General features: G+C 41.7%; 1 protein-coding gene across 1 annotated transcript; it reads left to right on the top strand.

Moving 5' to 3' along the window:
• The first annotated feature begins 1,567 nt into the window (after positions 1-1,567).
• On the top strand, positions 1,568-25,215 carry SUGT1 (SGT1 homolog, MIS12 kinetochore complex assembly cochaperone). The gene is made up of 13 exons (XM_048932898.1): positions 1,568-1,700; positions 1,776-1,821; positions 4,891-4,981; positions 5,665-5,734; positions 6,103-6,173; positions 9,366-9,419; positions 10,677-10,693; positions 11,524-11,558; positions 12,150-12,246; positions 13,248-13,355; positions 23,015-23,105; positions 23,650-23,831; positions 24,686-25,215. The coding sequence occupies exons 1-13, from the start codon at positions 1,669-1,671 to the stop codon at positions 24,785-24,787; spliced, it is 996 nt and encodes a 331-aa protein (XP_048788855.1). The 5' UTR covers positions 1,568-1,668; the 3' UTR covers positions 24,788-25,215.
• Positions 25,216-27,076: the final 1,861 nt, after the last annotated feature.

Raw genomic sequence — 27,076 nt, 5'->3', positions numbered from 1 at the left:
TACTTATTCTGAAACGCTTCTGGATTATTACGGTGTTTTGATGATCGTCGTGTGCATAACCAAAATACACTGAGAAATAGGACAACATGATGAATTGACGTGTGTCTGTGGTGGGACATGAGCAAATGAGCAATTCATGAATCACTTTGAACAGACTGGAACACACCCTGTGTGCTGTGGGTATGTGATGACATGGTGTCCTTTGAAACAGGGCTCAAATGAAAGCTGAGCCATGTCTGAGAAGTGGCCTTAAACTCCTCCTTTTCTGTCGCTTCCTAATATGTTATCAACAGCCCCAAATTTTCATTGCAATTTTGGGATGTCATTTAGCTCAGAGAGCCTAATGGCTTGTGTATTGGCTGTTGGCTCAAACTACTGTCAAAGCCTGGCTGTATTTCAACAGAAGGCGGATTAAAAATAAGTATGGTGAGATGCATAGGGTGTAAAAAATAAAGGAAATACTCTATAAATATACGTAGGAGACGTAGCAGTTGTCTCACAGGGTTAATTTTAAATACATTGGTATAGAAAAACTTATGTTGTCAGTGGAGGTGACTTGAATGGTGACAGATCTTAGCCTAGATGGATGGAGGTAATCGAAACTATCTCACAGGCACTTCTCAGCCACAGCAGCCCCGTTTGGCAGTTGAAGCTGCCTCGTTTAGTTCAATGCATGGCTCTTTCCCCTGCCTTCCATGTGGTTATGTTTTGACCTGCAAACCCACAGACGTAATCCCGTTTTCGGGAAGGCCGGCCATACCCAAACTGGCTGCTGACGCCAGCTGACTGCTGGAGGTTTGTCTGGCAGCACTCCCTGCAGCTGGGCCCTGCTGGCACCGTTACCGGAACATGAGTAAGCACTGTGAAGTACATCTCTCACAGCTCTCATCCTGAGGACTTTCTATTTCAGACTGACGAAATCCCTGGGAGGGGCAGGCTCGCCTTTTCATCAGGCTAAGAAATAGGGATGGTTTTCTGCAGTATGAGGCCCTTTGTAGTTCTGGGAAGCCTGAGGTGAGGATACCTGCGGTGGTGAAGGCTTTGACTGATGGAGGCGGTGCAGCCACATCCCCAGAGGGGTCCGGGACGAGATCAGCAGGCACGGTGGGGCTGCTGGATTATTGGCTCGGTGGTTGACGAGACGACCTTGGTGGTCTTTTCCACCCTTAACGATTCGATGGCAGTGGGGCGGGGGGAGAGGAGGAGGGAGTTGTTTTGCTGGTCTATTTGTTAGATACATGAAAAAACACAGCACGAGGTTAATAACAGCTTTGTCGGCGAAACTTTACGTCACACAAAGGAAAAAAAAAAACAAAACGATTTTATTAACTCAGTCGGTGGGCTGGAAGCAAAACCCCGACGCACCACCACCCGCCACAGCGCAGCCAACTCCCTCACAACGCCCGCCCCGCGCATGCGCAACGCCCTGCCCTCCCTCTCGTGCGCCGCTCTATCCCGGCGGTCCTCCAACTCTATGGAAGGGGCGGGAAGGGCGCTTGCCTCTCTAGCGATGGCCGCCCCGGCCCGTCACGCGGAGGGCGGGAGGAGCCTGCGGGGCCGCTCGGTCCCGGCGCATCCCGTCAGGCCACGCGCGCGCGGCTGCGGCCTTGGAGCGTGCTGCGCGGGCGCCGCGGCGGCTCCAGAAGTTTCTTGGGGACGGCGGGCGGTATGGCGGCGGCGGCCGCAGAAACGGCAGCGCGGTGAGCGCCGCGTTCCTTCTTCCCTACCCGCGCGTCCCCGCTTCGCCGCCTCACGGCGTTGTGTTTCTTCGGCAGGTTCTCGGACGCGGATATCGACCGAGATCCGACGGCGGCGGCGCGGGTGAGCAGCGGGACGGCGGAGGGCTGTGGGAGGGACTGTGGGCCCTCACGGGCAGCGCTGTGTGCAGGGGGTGGATCGCCACGCTCCTCACGGTGGGCTGCCCTTTGTGTTGGGCCTGACTCGATACGGGGCTCTTCCGTCACAGCACTCGTGCTGATTAAGGAAAAGCAGAAGTAAAACCCCCCCCTCTGTGTGCCGTGTGGATGAAGCAGTTGTCACTTGCGGTTAAATAAACAAGCTTGTCAGAGAAAGGTATTCAGTGTATTAGCCTTTATTCTGCCGGTGAGTCCCATAATGCAGCGTAGCGTTCTGATGACTTACCAGCTTGGAGCTGTACGTGGTGCACCAGGTTTGCTTGCTCTTGGAATCATAGAATGGCCTGGGTTGAAAAAGACCATGGTAATCATCTAGTTTCAACCCCCCCTGCTATGTGCAGGGTCGCCAACCAGCAGACCAGGCTGCCCAGAGCCACATCCAGCCTGGCCTTGAATGCCTCCAGGGATGGGGCATCCACAGCCTCCTTGGGCAACTGGTCTTTCAGCTTATGTGGTTAATGTTCATAATCTGGGTCTTGGCACCCTGTAAGTGGTGCTGTGTCCTGCCTGCACGCTTGACAGGACATACGTCCAGTCAGCATGGCATTCCCATGGTGTTCTCACAGCTTGTGATTGCTTTAATTCCTGATGTGCATGCTTTGGCTTCCTGCTCCTGGGTCTCATACAACTGGGAGGTCATCATCTGTGTTTAAACAGTGAATTATGTGACTCTGGGCAGCCTGGTCTAGTGGTTGGCAATCCTGCACGTGGCAGGGGGTCAAAACTAGATGATCTTTGAGGTCCTTTTCAACCCAGGCCATTCTGTGACTCTTTCATGATTCTGTGATAAAGTTATGAACTTCTTAATGGATTTTTATGTCACCTTAAAGAAGTAGTCTGCTGTGTGGAATAATGCTCTGCAGTGTAAGTAGTGGTGGCTTAGGAGAGAATCAGAAGTGCCCGCAGAAACAAGCTGTCATGTCTTTGTTTTGGTGAAGTGCTCTGTCAAAAGGATGGTGATCCCCTTAAATTCAGGCACGAGTGAGACAGGAGGCTGAGAACACTTTTAATTCATACCAGCTTTTACCATTATTGTAGTCATATATTTGTGGATTTACTTGATCACACGGTAAGGGCCTGGAGTGAAGGTAACTTGGTGGCGTCTATTTGAGTCTTTGGGAGGACAGGTCCTGAGCTTGTCTAAGTAACTGCAGCTGATGTCCACCATCTGGAATTCATAGTGCCAGTCAGCTGCCCTTTGGCTGACTTCTCAAGTCGCTGTGCTGTATGATTTGTTTTGAGGAGAAGTGTCTCGGTAGCTGAACAAGATGTGGTGATTGACTGACAGAAAAGCCAAGCAGTGTACATTCACCCAGCTGAAAATGCTTGCCTTTGCTTTCCATGAGTGAAGGCTAGTTCTGCAGCTTTTCCTCTGAGGAATCTGTTCCTGCACTGAGTGCTGGTTTTGATCAGTGTTCCTGTTTTCAGAGCAGATCATGGGAGGTTATGTTTGGTCACAGAATGGGTTCTGCTTGTCAGGCACCTGTAGTGTTCAGTGTCAGACTCCTGCTTGGTTTTGAGGGTCAGAAGTTGTACTTCACTTCGCAGTGTTATGTGATCCTGTTGGGTTTCCTCATACTTCTCCTGTCTAGAGTATCTGTATACCATGAATATTTACATAATGATGTCTATTCTTGAATGTATCCTTAAACTTAGGGGCATGTCTGTACAGTTAAATCTAGCGTTGCTTTTTATTGTGCCTGTTTCTGCCTCCTGCTTCTTCAGAGACCTCTGAGGTTTTAGATTTTTGTGCTGTACTTTCACAGAGGTTTGTACATTTTCCATGACACTGATGGAAGTACATTGGAAGAAGCCGTCGTGGCCATGTAGTTTCTAGATGGTGTAAGTGTATAAATGAAAGAGAGCAGGGTACCAGTCTGAATTAAAACAGGCCCTGCTGCTCTTCCTTTTTTCTCTGGCTTGGTGAGATTGAGTTCTAGCAGCTGTGTTGTATCAACATTTATGCAGGCTTGAAGTCTGTATCTTAGCCACCCTCATGCTTGCCAAATTCTGAATAGTGAATTCAGTGAAGTTAGCAAACATAGTAACTGTACAATGGTGACGTAGTGAATTAGATTCAGAAGACCTGCCTTTTGTTCTTGCAAAGACAAGAGCTTTGCTTTCTGCTAGTAGGAGAGCTGGAGACATTCTTTCCAAGTGTGTGTGCGTTGAGTCATTGTGCTTTCATTCTGTTATGCAAAAATAATAAACTCTTCTCTCAGAGAGTATGGTATAACTATTTCAGTCTGCATACCCAGTGATTTTCCTAGCAAGGAACTACTTCATGTTTTCCCATTGTGCAACAGCGTATCCTGTGAGCCCTGTGCTGCCTGAGTCTTTTGTCCTTGTACTTTTCTTGCTCAGCATGCTTCAGAACAATCTCCCATTCTCAATAGTATCTTATAACATACAATTTAATCACATTACAATGCTTTGAACGTGTTATTCCTGCACAGGCATATTGACTAACGTATATTGATTTCAAATCCCTGGTATTGCAGTGCTTCCCCATCAGAGTTATGTACAAATCACCGTATCACAGAATGGTTGAGGTTGGAAGGGACCACTTAGGGATCATTTAGTCTAAACAAAGCTCTGCTTCAAGCAGGGTCACCTGGAGCACATTGCCCGGGGTGTCACACACGCAGCCAGACATGACACACAGTGAGGGACTTTTTTTCTCAGATGTGCTGAGAATTATAGGAAGGCTTGGGGAACGTACAGGATGACCTGTGCATTAGAATTCCTATTTAAGGCATTGATAATCCCTCCTCTGCAAAGAATGGGTATAACTGGCAGGTTCCTTGTACCTCAAGCTCTGATGTTTAAGCTTTATGGATGAAAACTGATCAGTAGGTGAACACTCATGCTGGTCAAGGATATTTTTTCTGACATCTTATTGACAGAGCTCAGTAATATATCTTCATGGGGATTTCCGAAGTGCCATTTCATGTTTTTCTGTGTTTCTTCACAGGAACTGACAAGAGCTTTGGAAAAGAGTCCAGATGATGCTGAATGTTATTGTCAACGAGCTTATGCCCATATTCTTCTACAGAACTACACTGGTAACATCTTCAGGCAACACTGACAGTCCTCTTACAAGTGTATTATGACACATTCTTTATAGAAGATGACACATCACTAATAACAAAGCTAATTACAAAACTTAGTTTGCTGGTTCTGCAGTTAGGAAATGCTTGAAAGTTTTCCTCATCTTTATTTTGTATCTGCAAAACTTGCAGTGAATCTGATACTCTGCACTCCCAGTTTTCTGTTTGAGTTTAGCACAGTACTATCTTGGAACATTATTTTCAGTAGACTTCTTAGGCAGGTTTTAAGCTTTGTGTTGTAAGCTCTTCCAACATAATGTGCTTTTTTTGGTAGACACTGAATCCAGCTGTGGTAGGAAGGTGATAATCTGCCACCCAGGTGTTGTTTGGTTAACTGAACTAACTCAACAGCCCAAATTTCCTGTCAATAATCAAACAAAGTAAATAGATAAATGATGGTGATTCACAGTTGAGACCTAAGGATTTGACTAAATGAAAGTCACTGCTTCATCTTTTGTGGAGCTCTAGAGCTGCTTGAAGACTTTCTCAAGCTGTTATTCAGACAGTTTGATTTGTGTGCAGGCTAAGGAAGCTGAGGTAGTACTGATTATTTTTTTTGAGGCATATTGAAAGACTTGCATTTCACTGCTTTTTCATCATGTTATAACGATCTTCACCTGTAAACTGACTTTCAACAGATGCAGTTGCAGATGCAAAGAAGTCCCTAGAGCTCAACCCCAGTAATGCTGTAGCACTTCTTAGGAAAGGGTATGTATCGTTTCTGGTGCTCTGACAGTGTTCTGGTGATCTTTAGGACAGTGATAGCATTTGGATTATTGCTCTGTGCAAACTTCTGGCAAGACTGTGAATGAGTAAATTCCATGCCATGCTGCTTGTAACTCCTTTGTAATAAAGCTGTGGTTATAAGATAAAATAGATCTTTTGGTGTGGTTTCTTGTTCCTTTTTTTTTTTTTTTTGGAGGGAGGGGTGATTATGTTAACATCCAACTATTTAAAAAACAGATTTCATAGTTGATTTAAATTCCAGCACTTGGGGATATGGTAATCTTCAGAATGTGGATTAGATTAGAAAGTAATTGCAGTTTCCTTGTGGTTTTTTTCTTTCTTTGTGTCAGGTTAGGAGAATACCATATCAAAAACTATGCATCTGCTTTAGAGTCTTTCAAAGAGGGACAGAAGTTGGACAGTAAGTATTAAAATTTCTTGTGTGCACAGCGCTCCTTCGCTAATAAGAAATGAAATTAACATTTTTAACTGAAAGTAGAGACCACATTTATTGTTGTTTTTTATTTTTCTTAAGGCTTAGGAATTAGGTGCCTAATTTGAGATATGTGGACCAGGTCTGGCTTTTGGAGACACTTGTGCAGTTGCTACATGGAAGTGTAAAACTGCTTAAAAATGCATGTGGAATTCTTAGCTGGCAGTGTGTAGTTTGCTTGCCTTACAAAAGGAGGGTGTTCCCCTGCTTCCCAGAAGTCTTGCAGGTAAATAATGGCAGTGGTGTGGCACTAATTGTCACAGGAAGGTTTCTGAACAGAGTTAGGTGTAGTTGGTATTTTTAGTGGTGAAACTACTGATGGGCTGGCCTTCAGAAGAGCCTGCAGCTTAGTGGGCATTCAGGCTGACAGAATGGATTTCAGCTCTCACTGCATGACAGAAGCGTGCGTGAGCTCTCTTTATCCTTAAAGTGTTGGCAGTAGGAACTGCACACGTGTCATCTGGGGGAGAATTAGAGCTTTCTAATAATATGACTTCCTTCTAGAAGCAGGAAAGAAATAGTTCAACGTGGAAAACTTTGGTAGAAAACCCTAGGAAGCATATAGCAAAATAATTTCTAAATGATTATAATTCCTTTATCTTTCCTTCTATTCTCCACATCAAGTAAAACTCACCTCATTCCATTCCCTTTTTCAACAGCAGAAGGAAATCTTAAAAGCATCTTGAAAGGTTACACAGAGCAAAGTGCACTACTCTGATAAGCATTGTCATCATCTGGGATCCTTCAGTTATATTATCCATAACAATGGCTGAGACTGAAAGCTTTAGCAAAGATGTAATTACCTTACCTCTCCCAAACAAGTGATCTGCTCCTCTGATCTTAAAGTGCAGTTTGATGGGAGCATAAGCTATTATGGTTCTTCCTGCCAAGTGATTGTACCCCCTGCCACTCTTAGGCATTTGTGGAAAACTAAAGAAGAAAGCATATCCATAATGCACATAAAGCCTGCCTGTTTGTTTGTCATTGTTTCTCTGCTTGCCCGATTGAAATGTTTCTGAAGCTTCCCAGCATTTCCTGATTGCTTCCTCGTCTGAAGCTTGCTTTTAATGTCTTCAGCATCACAAAATTCTGTGACCTGTTGTGAGATGAGGGGATTCTTGGAGCCTTTCTTTAAAACACGGATTTTTAGCTTCTGTGTTCTCCAACTTGCTGGCAAATTCATGCCAGTAACAGAATTGGCTTTTGACGTTCTGTGGAAACGTTTGATGGGTCCCAGGTGAAAATAATTGTGGACATAAGCATTTTGGCAAAACAGTTAACTTCTAGTTAAATGTAGCAAGCATAAAATGAGCAAAGCACAATGGGAAAATTAGCCACGTATCACTAAGCTGGTGATAAAGAGAGAAGATGTGAGCTTCTGCTGCCAGACAGAGAATTGCTGCAGCAGGGAATTCTGTGCTGGCAAGGCTGGTTTCTTTGCTACACACAAGGGGGCAGAAGTACACCATTACATGCCTCTGTTCCTTGCTGATGGAAGGTCTGCTTTACGTCTTGGGAATGCTAAGGAACACTAAAGCTCACTTCTTGTGCTTATTGCTGCTCTGGGCCTGTCAGTGCTGCACTGTTCACCTACAGCAACAGATTAATAGGATGTGGTGTATTACTGAATGTGTAGAATTTTTCTTTCTTAGTTAGGAAGCAGGATCTCAGCCATGAGATTAGATGCATGGGGAGTTGTGGAGTTTGCTGATGTGCCTCATATTGAAAAAGCAGTGTGATCTGCAACTCTTCAGCACATGGTGAGGGTTTAGGACAAATCCACATGAGAAATTTCCTTTTTGCTCTGGCCACCTGATTAATTTAGTAAAGATGGAACGTGTCAACTTTGTAAAGAAAACGTCTTCTTATGTGCAAGTGAAGACTAAGTTAGGCTTTCTGAACTGAAAGTTATTCATAATGTTGTTGCTAAGTTGTTGGAGTGAATAATTACTGAGAAGAAAAGAAGTTCTTGCCTCAATTTATGGTGTGTTGGAATGCAGGAAAAGAGGCAGATCCAGGACAGCAGGGCAGATAACTCTGGATCTTTTTATTGCGTGGCAATCTTGTCATAGGCTGTAGTTAAAAAAGAGAATTCTTCAGTTGCTGCCAAGTGCACATTTGACTCTGTTTGCCTTTGCAGTGGGTGGCAGTTGTATAAGGCACACCTGAAAATGTATGCATGCTGAAAGGGTTGAGGTGAATACCTTTATAGAACTGCAGTGGAGCCACATTTCATCTTGTGTGCATTTCTCCTGGAACGTCGTGTGGGTTTTCTTTAAGCCCTCTGTAGGGAGGTTGGTTGTGTGAAGTCCCTCAATGTGGATTCCAGCTGTTGTAGAAAGATAGAAGTTGAGCTGTGCTTAGTGGTTGGTCAGTAATGCTGCAGCTATTTATTTTGGGGTTTTTTTGCATTCCTGACTGTGAAGGGTTTTTCTGGGAATTGTGCTGAATTGATGCACGCTCTGCTGCCTTTTTAGCTGTTTTCCAATGAATTCATTTCTCTGGAGAGCTTCTTCCTTGAATCCTCATGATCTTAACTCTGCTGTGCTTCTGATTTGTACAGTGAAATTGGCACCTGCTTATTTCCAACGTCCCTGAAACTGTAGATGTGCATGTAAAGTATGTGTGAAACCACCAGGAGAAAATGCCTGGTGTTTGTGCAAACTCACACCAACTGTGGGCTCTCCACAAAACAGAGGGGCCTTTTTTGATATTTCTCTGGAAAGGCAGCGTGTGATTGTTTGGGAAAAGTAATTTTGAGAGAAGGGAGAAGTGCTTAAAACAGTACTTCTTGCTCTCCGACACGTGGAGTTCAGTTGGAAAGCAATATCATATATGGGTCAGTTGAGAGGGAGGGGAAAAAAAAGCCTAGTGTCTTAGAAATTAATTTGAAATTAATTAAGTTTATCAGAGTTAAGTAGTGGAGCTGTATAAAGTACTTAAAAATGAACTGAAATGAATGAGTTTATGTGGAAGTACTTGGAAATAATACTGTGATTTAATAAATTGGTATGAATTTGGGATGAATTTATTCCTGCTTGGAGTTGAAAGGAACTGTTCTTTATGCAATGCGTGCATTACTTGAAGAGTTGTAATGCTGATGTGTTTGATCTCTTCTAGATGTAGATGACACCTTTACAGTTTGGATTAAAAGATGTGAGGAAACGTTAAACGGTGAGGAAGCACATTTACTTGAGACAGGACTTGATGTGCCCTGTTATTTAAAGCTTGTTTCATTTCTCTCTGAAGGGGTTACAGTTTACTTTGTGCTGAAACCAAAGTTTTTATGTTTAAAAGAAGTCATGTTTTCTTATGCCTTGTTTCCCTTGACTATTTATCCTGAACTCTTTAGATTTAGAGGAGTATGTAGTTAAAGTTCAGACAACTGATTTGAACTGTGTCACCTTGCTTTCTAAATCCAACATCAACATTATTTTCTTCAAGACTTGAGAATTTAAGTGGGAAAGAGCAATGAAAATCTGGTGGTTTTCCTCTTTGATTTCATGTGGAGAGTGCCTTTGGGTACTAATTGCTGCTCTGCTGTCTTATGGTGGTATTCAGTGAGTGTGCACACGGCTTCCTTTTGTGTGTTTCTACAGACTGACACCTCTGGCAGTGAACTTACCTGCAGTGCTTAACTGCCTGCTGATTTTAATGGGCTGTAGCAGAAGAGCTGCCTCTTTTTTTTTTCTTCCACCTGTTGTGATTTCTCCTCTCTTTCTGTTACTTACTGGAGAGTGGGGCAGCAGAAAGGTTAGGTTGCCTAAAAACCAATTGCAGGAGAAACAATTTTCCAAAGACTTTCATCTTTTTAGCAGTGTGCATTACAAGGGAAACAAAGGGAGTTTTCCTTTGGGAAGGCTTGATCTGGGTATTTTAAGAGAAACATTTAGAAGAGGAAATAGTGAGCTGCTGTTTACATTCAAGTGTTACAGTGTGTTTAAGGTCATGCCAGTGAATTTGTCTGCTAGGATTCCATCTCACTCACTAGCTGTAGCTACCTGGCATGACATACAGATTTGATGAGAAGTTTGTTCTATATAAGGGGTGGTCAAGCTAGCACAGACTTGCAGGAAGTGATTTCCATTCTATTTTTTGCCATGGTGTTGATTTCATTAAATGAAGGTCCATATCCTCTTCTTGTAAGGAAAGGGAAGCAATGCAAAGCTTGTTACTCCTGTTAATTGGAGCATGTTTTGTATTACAGTTGTATCTTTGCACAAGTTTGTTGAAGTGGGTAGCAGGAAGAAAACCTAATTAAAAATAGAGGGTCCTTAAGGCAGCAGATAAAAGGTAGAGCTGGTATGTTTTTAACTTCTGTCCTATTGAGACTGGCATAAATGCAGATCAACTGGAGTCAGTGAAGAAAGGTAAAGTAAAAGTCATGTGGGTTCACTTTGTTCTCACCATGCTTCTTTTTTTTTCCTGCAGGATCACAGGCAGAAGTGGTAAGGTGTTTTCCTTAATGTTGTTTGGAATTTTGTCTCAAACGTGCTTGTAGAATTCAGTGGCTTCTTACAGCTTGGAAAACTTAGGAATGACATACAAGTCTGGAAATTATTGTGCACTCATTCAAGTTTTAACTTGCAGTCTGTGGCCTAATAAAAACAGCTCATCTTGTCAATGCTAACTCACTTATGACTGCTAGATGTTTTCTCTGGTAGCTCACAAGTGGATTTTGCAGACTTTGTTTTCAGCTTTTTTTTTAATATATTTCGCCTTTTAATTGGAAATCTTCAAAAGAAATGTCAAAATTGACTTTTTGAAAGAAAAATAGTCTTTGTGCCATTTTTTAATACCCGAGTAATAGGATAGAGGGAGAAAATGTACAGAAAATAAGGTGGGTGTATATAAAGACATATGATTTAAAGGGTTTTTATGTTTAAAAACTGTGCCATTCGTTCTCAGACCTATTTCAGGCTTCCTTTGTGACTCATAGATGAGCAACACAGCTGCTGTGTGTCTTTCAGGTGTACTTTTTAGCCAGGAAAGAAAGAAATTAAAGCTGATCTGGTTGTTAGCTATCAAACGTGTGGCCTGTGTGTTGTGAGCTGCACTGAGTGTGTGCATTGTCAGTCTGTAAATTGTAACTCTTAAAGTCTGGCACAAACGTAGAGGGAAGAATCTCATCTGCCTTTCATAAGTTAATGCACATACAGAAGAAAAGCCATCAGTATGGAAGTGCTTTGTATCTTTGTTCTTGTATATGTCTGGTGCACTGATGTCTGTTCTTTTACACTGATGCCACTTTCTTCCCAATGCAATATGCTTCGTCTAGAATACACAACAGCAGCCTCTGTCAGCCAAGATCAAGTAAGTTGACTTCAGCTTTGCTGTGAGAACCAAAATAATTGTCTTAACTGTTCTTTGCTGGGTTGGGGATTGGAGATGCAAGATAATGACTGCAAAAATTCTGTAGACTGCCACTTTGTGAAGTTCCTAAGTGAACTGTTTCTCAAACAGTGTCATTGACTTTGTTCTTGCTGGGGGAGCGTGGAATGGAGTAGACATTTTAGCTTCTGTTTCTGATTTTTCATTATCAGCTTAATTCAAAGACTTGCTCATGGTGCCTGGTGTAGGTAATGATTTTGAGATGCTTTTCAGATCCTGGAGTAAAAAGTGCTATTTAATTTATTGAAGGCAGAGCTATAATGTGAATTGGTTAAGGTGACCCAATTTTCATAAATTCCTCAATTAACCATTTTTCTATTCTTTAAGTAAATGTCAAACCTGTGACTGCTGTGTGGAAGGACACTGTTCTCCTCCCTGCCTTGAACTATGCAGTATAATATTCCAGCTTTTGTGGGAGTTGTGTATTCCAGGGGATTTGTGGGGCTTTTTTTTTAGCTTGTTTTTGCTTTTAAACATCTCCTTAGAGGCATTTTTTCTTTTTTTCTTTTTAAGGTATGACTGGTACCAAACAGAATCTCAAGTAATTGTGACTGTAATGATCAAGAATGCTCAGAAGGATGGTGTCAGAGTGCAGTTCTCAGAGAAAGAGGTGATTTATGTTGGTTATTGAGAAGCATCCCTAGATTCCACAAGATGTGTTTCTACCAAATGGTGTTCACTTCTATGAAAAGCATGAAGAAATGCTAGAAGCTGTCTTCAGCTTGGGCATTTCTACATAGTTATGCTGTAGTTACCTGTATGCAGAATCAAGTGAACTGGGTGCTCTTGCTGCAGTGAGGTCCTTAGGACTTGCACACAACTTGCAGTGTGACATAGGTGCTGCAGAGGGAGCATCTGCTTTTCAGCTGCTTGCCTGTTGAAGTGATCTGGAGTTCATGTGTTTGAGTGTATCTCTGTCCATTCCTATTCCAGCTGCATGAGAGTAGTTGTGAATAAATAATTTTAGGATGATAACAGAAAAGCAACATCTTGGTGGGTTCATTTTGATCACTTTTTTTTGGTATTTCTGAAACTGTCCATTGTAGCAAAGCATGCATTTCATGGAAGAGTGGTGATCTCTGTAATGCCATACTCAGTACAATGACATTTGTGTTTAATTAAGGGTAAGCACTGAAGAGATAGGTTCTTATTCCCAGCTAAGTTGGTGCTTGGTGAACCATAGAAGTATTTGGTTGCTGCTGTAATCTTTAATGCGTGGCAAGTGCTCACACAGTTTTAACATTGCTTGCATGAATTAGAAGGGAAGTTGCAAATTGCTTCATGTTCCATTGTTAATATGTTGATACTTCGTTTGCTATAATTCTTTCCCTAAAAAATGCAGATCAAGCTGACAAGATAATAGGCTTTTTTAAGTACTTGCTGGCTAAAACAAATGAATAGGAGATTTCAATTCTGTAGTGCACTTTCAAACACCTTGTTGAATAATGCAGTAATGTAGGGGTGTTGTCTGAAATTTTGATGCCTTATGTTTTAAGTATCTTAGTAAAGGATCGTTAATCACTTCATCTTGATGTCAAATGACAATTCTTTACTCCAAAATGGATAACTGCTCTCAAAGGTGACCAGAGATGTGTTTTCAACTGTTAACAGATGAATGCATCGGTGAGGCTTCCATCAGGTGAAGACTACAACTTAAAGCTTGTTCTTCTTCATTCTATAGTGCCAGAGCAAAGTACATTTAAAGTGCTTTCAACAAAGGTAAGCTCTTAATGTAACTTATTTCTGTTCCTGATCCCTTGTCATGGCTCATTGCAACAGCTGGAACATTTTGCTCTTCCTATAGGATTACCTTTCTTTCAGGGGTGCTTTTTGGTCAGTAGAAGGTGTTCTAAACTCATGCAAATGTTAGAAATAGTGATGTGATGGTACTTAGTGAAATGCAAATCAGTTATGTTGAAGATGCTTTTAACAGTTGCTGTTAAAAGATGCCTGTGGCCCTAACCTGTACAATTCAGGTATTTAGAGAGAATGAACTGCTTGTTACTAAACTTTCAGGAATCCATATTTTGTTACAGAGTACTGTCATCTTTTTCTGCCTAAGAAATAAATGTCAGAGCTTGAGAATCGCAGTGTTGAAATCATTCTTGACCCTTTCATGATCTCTCCTGCTGGTAGGATTTACACATAGTGTTAAGTTGTTCTTGGCCTTTCATGAGCCTGTATATACTCAGTGCTATTTCTGGCAGCAGTGCTTGCTAGACACCTGGAAGTTGCATGAGGAGGGAGAAGGCTTTCACCTGAGCTTTTTTCCTCTGTACTACAGGTAACATAAGCTGGCAGATTTTGTATAACATGTATTGTTGGTATATTACATATGCATTGTCCACAGAGCCAAGTCTGAACCTCTGCAGCACGAAAGTATCAAAACCACGTATTCCTTCTGTATCAGCAGTGGCTCTACAAAGCTTTTTAAAGTTTCATGGCTTTCTCGTGTTCTGTTTTACCTGCTCCCTGCTGAAAAAGGTACCTGCAGTAACCTTGCATGCTCTCAGGAAGAGGAACATCGAGGTGATAGGAAAGCTTTGTGGAAATCCTGGCCTAATTTCTCTGCTCATCACACTAAGGAAGCTGAGCAGGCTGTGTGGTTGAATCACATGAGTTCTTATGCTGAGGGAAATGAACAGGGAGCTCAAAGTATGTAGAAAGCCCATTATTTCATTATTATGTATATAAATTGAAGTAGAATGGACACAGACCCTGTTCATATGAGTAATTGTGTGGTTCTAAGTGCGCCTTGTATTCCTATCTAGTTTCTGTTATACTTTTCATGTGTCTTGAAATTTGCCACTGCTTTTGTGAAGTGTCAGGCATGCATTTCAGCACTCTTGGGAGCAAATATGATTTTGTCTTCCTGTGCTGCCATCTCTAGCCTGGATTAGTTGTTCTGGAGCTGAATAATCTCTGATTGTCTCAAGTCTGGCTCAGACCATTATTCTCAAAGTGGTATAAAAGCTTTTGTTGTTCAAACAGCGTCTGAATTTTTCTGCATTTATGTCCCAGTATTGCTGTGCCTATGTAATTTGGAGTGAGTACTTTTAAGGCAGAATAGGATAAGAGCAAATGCAGGAGGTGTTCCAACAGGTGAAGTCTACACTTGAAGATGTACTTCCTCTCCTGGCAAAGGATAGCATTGGGAAAAGTACAGTGAAGGAATACAGGCTTGAGTGATGCCTCCGATAGTTCTGGTTCTGACCAGCAGGTGGAGTCTGAATTAAAAACGTTCAAAGCAGATCTGCATTAAAGATGCTTAAGCATGCCAGGTCTTCTTTAAAGGCTTAAAATATTTTGCTTTAACAGACATCAAATGCTTTAAGAGAACGATGCAGCATCAGTGCTTGTCTGAATACTGGAAATGGAGATTTTGTTGCAGCAGTTTCGTGTATGTACTTTGTTCTCGTGGGCAGCATGGAAAATACATAGCAATTACTTTGAATAATGCAAACACTGTACTACATCTGATTCTTTGTTAGTTAATATTATTCCTCAGAGTTGTTAATAAACTGGAGATGTCGAACCTGCAGTATAGATGTATGAAGGCTGCTGATTTGCAAGATCTTACATACTTGAATCCTCCTGCATCACTAGTATTATCTGAAGCTGTCGTGGTTTTCCATTTTGAAGTGATGTGTGAGTTATAGCAGAGGCTGGGAGACTGGCCTGCAAGACATCAGGGTGTGTGGAATTTAGAGATAATACTCCACATACATCTGAACAGCCAGGATGAAAGAGATAGCTGATCATGAAAAGTTATCAGCAATTTAGGTGGATGTTTAAAGACTCTTAAACATGCTTCCTTCTTCCAAGTGAGCTCAGAGCAATGGGATCTGTTGCAGCCACCTCAGCTGTATGTACATTGATTCCTTTGTAGCGTGGTGTACTGAACCAAGCAGCTTGGCTGTAGACAAGGGATTACTTCAGTCAGACTCGTGTCTGGTCTCATGGACCAAGGCCTCGTTAGCAATGGGAGCAAGTTAGCAATGCTCCTGGAACAGGTCTTCTGGTTTTCACCTGGGAGAAGTTCTGGTCACATACTCCTAGCTGGTTTTCCAGCATGAATCAAGATGGTAAAGGAATATGAAGAGAAACTCACTTCAAAAGCATGTTCTCCATTGCACTGAAAATCAGAATCTTTCATCTTTCCCTGGGAGTTCCTGTCCTATCTCTTCTCTTTCCCATTCCAAATGAAAACCTGTCACCAAACTGAAACAAAATCCCACCTGGTAATATTCTCCAGACTGGGCCAAGAGTGGAAGGAGTACCCCAGAGTGTATGCTAGCACATGCATATCACAGCTAAACGTGACTGAAAAGACTCTCAGGAGGAATGGCATTAGAAGGCTGTATTTTGGAGGACTGTCATGTCTTGATGACAGTTACAGACGTAGTGAAGTCTCTTCATCTTGCTGCATGCTTGAAGGCTAGCTGATGAGTAGAGAGGGACGAGGTTATTTTTAGTGCTGCTGATAACATGCCTGAGAGATGGATACTGAAGCCAGAAGGGTAAGTGTAGATAGTGATTAAGATGCTGCTGGAAGAAAAATCATTCTTGTGTTTGCAGCCCCTTTCAGCAGTGGCTTCTTTGCACTCCCACAACTGTTGGGAGCCTGAGTCCAGCAGGATCCTGCTGAGATGGTTTTATGACTTACAGTGGTCAATGGCTTCACCTTTTCAATGAGCTTAACCTTGCCACAGCTTTCTCATAGTAATTTTGTGATCTACTTTGTATCAGGAAGAATCCTGTGCACTTGGAATAGATTGTGGCTCCTTCCTGCCTCTCCCAGGCTAGATTGCTGCAAGACAGTGACTGCAGGATTGCTCCACGAATGTCTTGCTCTCTGATTTGTCTGTAACCATAGCATGTGAGATTCTGGTTAAATCAAGTGAGTAGAAGCTTCTGAGGAAGTTGTGCTTTCATGGGATAGAAGCAGTTTTCCTGTAGTTTAATAATTTCAGATAATCATAGAATGGCCTGGGTTGAAAAGGACCACAATGATCATCTAGTTTCAACCCCCTGCTATGTGGGGGTTGAAATGCAGGGTCACCAACCAGCAGACCAGGCTGCCCAGAGCCACATCCAGCCTGGCCTTGAATGCCTCCAGGGATGGGGCATCCACAACCTCCTAGGGCAACCTGTTCCAGTGCTTCACCACCCTCTGTGTGAAAAGCTTCCTCTTCAAAGGAAGAATACCTGGATGTGTTCACAGTGCTTTATTTTGTATCGCTGCTTTGAATGTGAGCCACGTTGCCACTACGATATTGAAAGTCTTCACTGGGCAATGAACAATCAGCTCTTTTCAGCTAAATGAGGAAACAGGAATACACAGTCAGGTTTAGCAGTGGGTAGACTTACCAACTGTGAGTTTCACTTAACCTGTTAGAACTGATAAATGTAATGGGTAGAGTTTGAAACGATGAAACTGGTGAACGGTAAAGCCATCCTGCATGTTTTGGTAGCTTAGGGAAGCAGGAAGTGGATCTCCCAGTGCTGCTTAAAATTCAGCATTGCTTGGCAAAAAAAGCATGTAGGTAGGTCTGTTTTAGTCACTGTCTTCAGTCGTGTTCAGGTGTTGGCTGAGGTGGCAAGAACTGTAAACTGTACCGTGTTGAAAACTGCATGCTGCAGTCAGCATCTAACAAAGGTACACTGGTGGTGCTACTTGGCTTTTTAACTTACTTCCAGCAGAGGGAGCCAAAATGTAAAGGCTGGAATGAGTCTGCTCTTAATAAGTGTGTGCAGCTATCCTCATGTTCCCTTCATAAAAGGAAAACAACATAAAAACTGAAAATGATGGATTAAGTATATTGAAAGTGAAGTTAGCTGATTTATCTCTGTCCAGCAAAATGACAGGGAAGTATAAATGCACAAATAGTGCAAAGGAGGACAAATATGTGCTTTTAGCATGTGTCCCTGTGCTCCTGAAGGAAACTGTTGCTGTCTGTTCTTCACCTTTGTCTTGCATCTGCAAGTAGTCTCAGCACAACTTCTGTATATCATTTAATTTTTAGTGGTTTGGACTCTGTGCAAACAACGGCCTGCAGCAGTTTAGAAGCGTTTGAAAAAGTGGTAACAATCAGTTTCTTGACCCCAAAACTTTCCTTTAATTAGGCATCAAAGATCTGCTGCAAGCACAGGAGGGGTTAGAAACCCTCAGCATTTTTTCACAGTTGACATTTGCGACTTAATAGAGAGGTCTGAGGTAGGAGCATGCTCTCAGCTGCTTCATGCCAAGAATATGGTTCTGTGCATCAGTGGAATTTTTCTTTTCCTCAAATCAGCATTTTGCAATGCAAACCTTGAAATACCCCGAGCAGCTTTACTGAAAAAGGACACTGCCTTGTGTGAAGTGTAGAGGAAAGGGCAAAGATGAAACATCCTTGTGAATGCAGATGGGTGTGGGGCAGATCTAAACTTCTTCTTGTTGAGGAATATATTTTAAACAAGCATGTAAGTCAATGTCCATGCTTTATGTAAGTGTATAAAGAGAATGTTTATGTAAGAAATTTTCCTCTTGTCTTGAGAGAAGGTGGGTATAAGACCAACAGGCATATGAATGGTTATGTACATGGACGTGGCAAAGAGCTTTGGGCTACAGATGTTCTGGGCTGCATTAGAAGAGGGGTGGTCAGCAGGGAGAGGGAGGTGGTCATTCCCCTCTACTCAGCTCTTGTGAGGCCCCACCTGAAGTACTGCATCCAGGCCTGGGGCCCCAGTACAGGAAGGACATGGAGCTCTTGGGGTAGGTCCAGAGGAGGGCACTGAGATGATCAGAGGGCTGGAGCACCTCTACTGTGAGGAAAGGTTGAGAGAACTGGAATTATTTAGTCTGGAAACAAGAGGCTCTGGGGAGATCTTGTTGTGGCTTTCTGCAATACTTGAAGGGAGCGTATAAACAGGAAAGGGAACGGCTGTCTACAAGGGTGGGTAGTGATAAGACAAGGGGGAATGGTTTTAAACTAGGACAGAGGAGGTTTAGGTTAGATATTAGGAGGAAGTTTTTCACACAGAGGGTGGTGGGCAACCTGTTCCAGTGCATCAAGGAGGCTGTGGATGCCCCATCCCTGAAGGCATTCAAGGCCAGGCTGGATGTGGCTCTGGGCAGCCTGGTCTGCTGGTTGGCGACCCTGCACATAGCAGGGGGTTGGAACTGGATGATCATTGAGGTCCTTTTCAACACAGGCCATTCTATGTTTCATATATTTCATTCATATTCTGTGATATGATTTAAAACTCACAGCTAGAGCAAAACAATCAGTAGTTCAGTAATAAACATCAGGAGTTAATAACTAAGGAGTTGATTGGAATAACTAGCTCCAATAACTAGGGAGTTGATTGGAAAGCCTGATTTCTTATTTTCGTGTGTTAAATATAGAAAACATCAGAATTTAAAAAGATATTTTTCATACATTTTAAAATCAATGTCTGAGCTGTTGCTCTAGCTCTGCCAGGTTTGATTTCCTTCATCCGTCTGATCAGAGCTCGACACAAATTTTCCAAGCAAACTTTCCCTTAGCATGAATTGTAGAATAGAAGATGCTTTAAAAGTTAGAACAAATCTCTCACAACTTGTCAGCACGTACCAGAATTTTCTTTTTAAAAGAATTTTGGTCATTTTTACGTATGTCATCTGAACTGGTGAAGAAGGGCGCTGTTGTAGTAGAGCTATCAGGGTGGTCAGTGGCTGCAAGCCATGAGCTACAAGGAGAGGCTGTTCAACCTGAAGCAGAAAAGCTGAGGGGAGGAAATCTTCCTGCCTTGAAGGACAGCATAAAGAAGACGGGGCCAGACTTCTTTCAGAGCTCTGTGGTTATAAGAGGGAGGGTGGGTGGCTACAGATGGGTGTAAGGCATCATTCTTTTTGCATTGTCCTTTGCTTTGTATTTCTGACCAATGCACCTTCGGAGCTTCTTTGCTTCTGTTGCATTCATTGACTGACTTTCAGTAAGGATTAAGTATGAAAACAGGATGTGGGCTCAGTGTAGCTGTGCATTGTATCATAAATGTATAGTGAGCTTGAATTTGTAGCATAACCAGGACCTGTGTGTAACTTAAGCTTCGTGCACCTAAAGGTTTTGAACCTTTTTTTACATTCTATTTAGTTACAGGATTTTAAAGCAGCATTTGATTAAGTGGTTAACAACCAGAGCCAGCTTCTTAAACTGGCATGCAAAGCATTTAATTTATGGTGAATTTTTCCTGTCTTATTCTAAAGCTGGCATGAGGCGCACAGGCATATGTTTAATGAAATATAAATGTTAAATCAAAGGAGCTGGCAAAACACTGAGATGTATTTCTCTTGCCTGGGTGCTGAATCTTTTTCAAGGGAGCAAAAAAAGCTAACAGTACCTATGTGGTAGGTGTGACACAAATGATGTTACTTGTCTATGTGAAAGCTATCAGTATCTGCTTGCAGACGTTCATGAAAATGCATTTGTTGCCATTTGTGCACATAATTGGGACTCACAAAGTTGTTTCTCCTTAGATCAAGTAAAGCAGAAATAGGCATCTTCACAAGCAGGATTTTATAGCTTTATTTTTGAAAGACCTGGTTGTATAATGGCATACAGCTAATGATCCCTAGTTTTGCTCCTGCCTGCCACTTCCCCTAATGGGTGAGTTGCATGGAAGTAGATGGAGTAGACGAGAAAAGGCTTAGGTCATAAAAGTCTTCTGTCTCAGTCTTTCAGCTCAATATACTTAGTTTGGCAGTGTTGAAATGGTTTAGATTTAAGGAATCTGTATCTTACACTGGGAATTAGTTTGTAGCATTTCTCTTCCTTGGGGATGTTTGCCATATAGTACTGACTCAGGGCCGCCTTCAGAGAGGAAAGTGTAGCAAGGAGCAGATTAAAAAAGCAGAGGGGGATTATTGGAACAGCAGAAATATAAAGATTTTTTCTTAAATGTGTGGGCAGAATCCTCTGAGTAGCCAAAGGGATCTTTGAGGAGGGCTGTGCTCTGCAAAATCTGTATTTAGAGGTCTGTGTTCAGTATTTTGCTGCATTCAAAATCATTCTTGGTACAGATGATGTAGCCTGTGTTCGAAATATTGAAATATGTTGATGAAACCCTGAAGCACAAGGATGAGATAGCAAAAGGGGAAGCAGACAGAAGGAAAGTGGAAGTGGCATAGGTTTGAGCAGGTTCAGTACTGAAAATGTGCTGGGTTTTGTTCTTGTCATCACAGGCTGTTCAGTGGAGATGTGCTGGTAGTCAGAATATAAAAATCTTGCTGTTAAGGCCTCCTCAGCATAAATGTGCAGCTGAGTTGTTAATGGCTTGTGCAACTTGAGAAGAGTTGTGTAGGAAGTGGAGGACAGACAGGTGGTTTTAAATTAAGACTTAGTGTCTCACTGCTAACCAATTAGTGCCTTTGTAAGTGGCTAATTAACTTAAATGTTGGATTCGTAAGAGCCAAATCCAATAAAAAAAAAACAACCAAACAAGCTGCTAGTTCCGGTGTGGAGCTACTAATCTTACATGTAGATCCATAAAAATATTTTAGCTTCCTTGTGTTAATTGCAGAGAATTAAATTTGTGAGTATCAGAGATGAGCTTCACAGTTGTAATTTCCAAAGAGTCCAGTGAAGGAAGCTTTGCTGGCTCTTTTTAATGAAGAGTAATCATTGGCACAGCCTGAGTGCTGCTTCTGCACAGGTACAACAGGAATCTGTGTTCATACAGATTGCAGTATGACACACTGGAATGTGGGATTTCTTCAGGTATAGAATCATGGAATGGCCTGGGTTGAAAAGGACCACAATGATCATCTGGTTTCAACCCCCCTGCTGCGTGCAGGGTTGCCAACCAGCAGACCAGGCTGCCCAGAGCCACATCCAGCCTGGCCTTGAATGGCAGGTTGATCAAATAGAATAATACAATATGTTTATTTGTTGGTTTATTTCAGTTCTGTGGTAACGTCACTGAAAACATTTGAAATTCAGACAGGAGGAGTGAGGAATTCAGCTCTGTGTGGTTGTTGTTGGACTTGTATAAAAGCAAAACAAAAAAGAACACCACAACTGGAACTCCATCCTATTTTGAAGGGCATTCACCCTATGCTTTATGTCTTCTTGTTGTTCTCAGTGCAAGGTAGTGGTAGGAAATGCGTACTTAAACTTGACGAGGAATTGGTAGTTTCCCTAAGAAAAAAAAAAATGGAGCAACAGCAATGAAAAAATGCAGCATGATTGCAAATATGACAGTTTGGAAATGAAAATAGCTCTTTATTTTTATAAGGCGTCTTGGGCTGCGGCTTATCAGTGACTGATTTGAGGAATGGATGAAGTGCAGTTCACATTTCAGATGAACGTGCTGCTGTGCCGCTGGGATCCTTCGGGTTAGCTGTTACAGAGCTGCCTTTGTTCTTGGGTCTGCAGGGATCTCCAGGTTACAGTGGCTTTAGGAAGAGCTAAGAGTTCTCTTATGCTAAGCTGTGCAGAAATAAGGAGCTGCTGAGGTTTAGCAGACGCAGATTTAAGTCAGTTGATAACGACGTAGGAACTTTGATGTTGTCTGAAGTGAGTTTGCCACCTAAAAGTGACACTACAGAGTCCTTCCTTTGCAGAGTTTGTTTTGCAGCTGCTATCCTATGACTGAAGGTTAAGGATAATTGTGGAAGAACTGTTTCCATGTGGCCGTCTATAGGGGTTGTGCGTAGTTGTGAATAGAGGCATGGCATGCTTCACTAAATTGTGTTTCGTCTGTGATAATTACAACCACATCCACTTTTAATTACTGGTTCTGTCAATGAATACTAGTCAATTTTCTCTTGCAGCAGTGTGTTCATTGAACCAAATGAATACAGCTTCTGCATTTCTCTACTGGAAGGATCAGCATAGTTCCTGGGTGTTTCTCTGGTTTGTATAGTATACAACAAATACAGTATACATACTTTTTTTTGGAGGGTGAAAATTAAACCTAGCACTTGGATTTTGCAGTCATTCGAAAGTTCTACTTAATTACTAGAGCTGACTGGTAATAAACAGATACTGAAATGTACTTTGGTGCCTGGCAGTGTAGAGATGTTGTGATCTATCATTACTTCTGGGGTGCCATAATTCAGAGAAAGAATTGAGCAAATTGTAAGCATCAGAAAGTAATGCTAAAAAAAAACGGTGAAATTCTGATGTGACTGCTTAGCTCTTGTATCAGAGCTTAGTTAACAAGGATTTAAGTCCCACAGCTTCATCTGGTAAGGTAAGCCTATCTTTTTTTACAATGCAGGCTTTGCAATAGACATTGTTTCTAAACCAAATGTAATTATTTTCTTACTGTTACAAAATCCAACTAATTTGGAATTATCTGTCTGATCTGTTTGTCATCTGGATGAATTTTCTTCTTCATTTCATGTTATGTAGGTTGAAATAAAAATGAAGAAACCAGAAGCTATAAGATGGGAAAAACTGGAGGGACAGGGAGATTCTCTGAAGTTAAAGCAGTTTATACCAGGTTTGTTATCTGCATTTAGCATTAAGAGTTTTATTTTTGTGAAGTTATTTTCAGATATTAACAACTGGTGTGTTAAAAGTTTTCAGTAAAATTTGTCCCGTATTTACAATGAAAAGCCTCACAGTCTTGTTTTTACTGGAAGAAAATGACAGAAATAGTCTGCAGGGCATTACTAAAATTGATTTATGAAATTTAGTCATAACTTCTGTTAATCTGATGAATTGTTGAGGATGTATGCTTGTCCTTAATTCCTCTAGGCTTTTATCTGTTTGGATGTTTATTCCTGTCACTGTTTTGAAGTTCTTTGTGCTGTTGTGCTTATATTATTACTTAAATAATTAGCATTGTTCACCAAAGTATTCTGCCCCTCTAGAAAAGTAACCATTGTGCAGTGTTTCAAAACTGATTAATAGCCCATCTTGGAATGAATCACATTCAACTTTGATTATGTCAGACTCACTTGATGCACACACGTCTGTTCTGCAAACTGCAGCTTTAAAAGTCTGTAGAAAATGCTTGGTTAACTAACGCTTCCATTTTTCAGACACCCAGCACTTATATCCATCATCCTCTCACTACACGAGGAACTGGGACAAACTGGTAGTCGAAATCAAAGAAGAAGAAAAGAATGAAAAGCTAGAAGGAGATGCTGCTTTAAATAAACTTTTCCAGCAGATTTATTCAGATGGTACCGATGAAGTGAAACGTGCCATGAACAAATCGTTTGTAAGTCTTCACCCTTTTTCTCTAAAGAAACGTGTGTGTTTTGCACAGTGTCACATTGTACTGGGCTTTGCATGCATCAGAAAAGGCTTCTATTCAGCAAGACCCCGAGCCTGCAGTAAATGGCACTGGTTCAGTGGGAGATGTTGATGTAACAGGTTTCAATGGAAGACTGTGCTTTGTTGTTGGTTTCTTTGTTTCAGTTACTGTTAGTAGAGGGAATATAGTTTTTGGTTCCTAGAGAGCTTTTCTTGTTACTCAGGATGAAAGAATCAAATTTCTCTTAGTTCTTTGTATGTACAGTTTGCAAGAATGTGATCACAGAATCACCTGGGTTGGAAGGGACCCCAAGGATCATGTAGTTCCAACCCCCCTGCCTGGCAGGGCCACCAAACATACACATTCAGATCAGGTTGCCCAGGACCCCGTCCAACCTGGCCTTGAACACGTCCAAGGACGGGGCATCCACAACCTCCCTGGGCAGCCCGTTCCAGGGCCTAACCACTCTCCTAGTAAAGAACTTCCCCCTAACATCCAACCTAAATCTTCCCTCCTTCAACTTGGATCCATTTCCCCTAGTCCTTCTATTGTCAGCCCTTTTGAATGTGAGCAACCCTCTGAAAGCGTCCTGTTAATTTCTCATTATGTCCAATACTGATAACAAGTATTTTTAGGCTGAAGGTTATGGACTGATGACTGTCAGACTTCATTCAACAGAGACGTACAAAATTTCAGTGTAAATTGCTTCTACATGAAGTTTAAACTCTTCAGGTTTCTTCAGAGTTTGAAATCTGCTGTGACTTCTGTATTGCTAGAATTCCTGTAGCAAACTAAACAAATGTTTTCTCGTGTTGCAGATGGAGTCTGGAGGCACAGTTCTGAGCACCAACTGGTCAGATGTTGGTAAAAGGAAGGTAGAAGTAAATCCTCCTGATGATATGGAATGGAAGAAATACTAATCCTGTTTTTAATCTTTTACCATCTGTGTTGCCATAGTCATGTACTGGCCACTGTATATGAACATAGCATTCTTGGATTCGAAGCACTGAAATGTTCCCTTGGAAACAGGAATTGTCTTTACAATTGGCGTGCTTTACAAATTTCTTCATCTGCAGATGTTAAAGATGTGTTCAAGAGTGGAATCCTGTTTTCATCACCTCTCAAATTTTTGGAAATTGAGTCAAATGCAATCTAAATTTTCTACCACCTTTATCAGCTCTTCTCTTTGGGGATGGGATGGTCTCTAATGGGCTGTTGAGGATCGTTGCCTTACGCCTGATATTTCTGTTCAATAACTTATTAGATCTTGGCAACTTTGGGTAAAAATACAACAACAATGTTAAAATTGTTTGCTCTTTAACTCTGCTAAATAAAACTGTAAATACAACTTTATATAAGAAGCTGCTTCTTTTTTTTTTATATTATTGGTTTTTGATGAATGGGAATAAAAGCAGATAGCTAAGAAAGTAAATACAGTACTTAAAAAAAAAATATAGCTTGTATGGGACCAAACTCCTAATTTTGTAAGAACAAAATTGTTGTTCTTGGTGCAGATAAAAATTAAAGAACAGTAAATCCACCTGGGGGAGTAGATTGGACTGCAGTCCAATGTGATACAAGTCAGCTGGAAATTTGTATGCTCAGGATCCTTCACGTTTTAGAGAGGAGTGTATGCATCTATCAGTGTGCAGTAATGAGTTGTTTCTACCAGTGCAGTTTCCTCCTAATTGATTATCAGAGTTTGAATAATGGCATTTCCAAACAAGAGAGCTAAGAAACTTAAGTATTTCTCTGTCTTTACCTCCTGGCTGCAGGTCTGCAATGGCCTGCTTATTTGGAGATGCTCAAAAACCTGTTGGACAGCTGGATGTAGGTGTCCCTGATTGAGCAGGGTGACTGGGTGACCTCCAGAGCCTCTTTCAGCTTCAGTCACACTGTGGTTCTTTGAAAGCAGGGGATATGGGTTACAAAACTAAGGTAGTGATGCTTGTTCTACATCCCACTGTTGGGAGTTCAGGAACACGAATATTCTGGTATTCCAGAAGTAGATGTCACTTGCTAATATTGGCAGCTATGTGAAAGCCACCTCATTCCTTGCTCTAATCATTGGTGCTGGTTTAAATTCATGGCTGTTTTTCCTTGCATTCCTGATAATGTGTTTGTGTATATATAGAGAGACAGTTGTTTTAATAGAATGAGTAAAGCCTACAGCTGTTCAAGTAATAAATGGATGTAAAAGTTAACCTAAGACTAACTGAGGCAGTAAGAAAGGATGTATTCTGTTTTCCCTCCGAACCAGGAGTCTTGGTTTAGCAGTGGCACTGTAGAAGTGCAGTACTTTTTTCTTCCCCTCCTTTAGCTAGTACTGTTCCTATGCCTGTGGGGTGGTGCCAGGATTTTAAAAGCACAGATCTTCAAAGAGGGCTTGTTTTTTGGGTGTATACCTTTGGTATGAACTTCAGAGTGTTGTAACTGGTGGCTGTAGACTTTGACTACAATCTTGATGTAACTGCGGTTTCTTGATGCGCTCAGATTTTATCCTGTAGTGCAGGCTGGACAGAGATTTCTTTTTAAATTACTTCTAGCTTCAGAGTTGATTCGTATTTTCCAAGGCCTGCATTTGATGACCTTCAGAACTGAACATTATCCTTGTCGTTGAATATGATGAAGGGAGGTGGATTGAACTTGGGAAGGCTTTTGTGTCCCTTATCCTGGTGACTCCTGCTGGATAATATCTGCTTCTTGGTTGGGTTTCTCAAAGGGCACATATGTGACATGTTTCAGTGAAGATCTTTTGGGGTTTTTTTAGACTTCACAGGGAAAATTCTTCCCTTTAGGGAATTCTGAGCAACCAGTTGCCCAGTATTGAGAGCATTTGCTACCTGTGTGGCAGCTTGATTTGATTTGGAACAAGGACTTGAACTTGTTTCTCCTAGATGAGTGCCTTGCTTTTGAGCTATGCACTGGGAGACACCTCTTCCATTTCTCCTTAATGTAGGAGGAAGACAAATGTCTGAGCTTTACTTTGTCATGAAATTGAGTTCTTGTCTCCTGGCCACCCTTGCTTTATGAATGTCATTCAGAGCATTTAACAGTGCTTAGTCAGGACTTGCTATGGGGAAAAACCTAGATAACTTAGAACCTAGATAACCTAGAAACCTAGATAAAAATCTCTTAAGTAAAAAGGAAAAGGTAATTTGAAGATGTTTTCTGCCAAACAAGTTGCTTTTACTTACTGTAGAGAATGC

This window comes from Lagopus muta, chromosome 1 (assembly GCF_023343835.1).
Source record: "Lagopus muta isolate bLagMut1 chromosome 1, bLagMut1 primary, whole genome shotgun sequence".
Lineage (NCBI taxonomy): Eukaryota > Metazoa > Chordata > Aves > Galliformes > Phasianidae > Lagopus > Lagopus muta.
The sequence above is the reverse complement of the archived record's forward strand: the minus strand, read 5'-3'. Positions and strand labels throughout refer to the sequence as shown.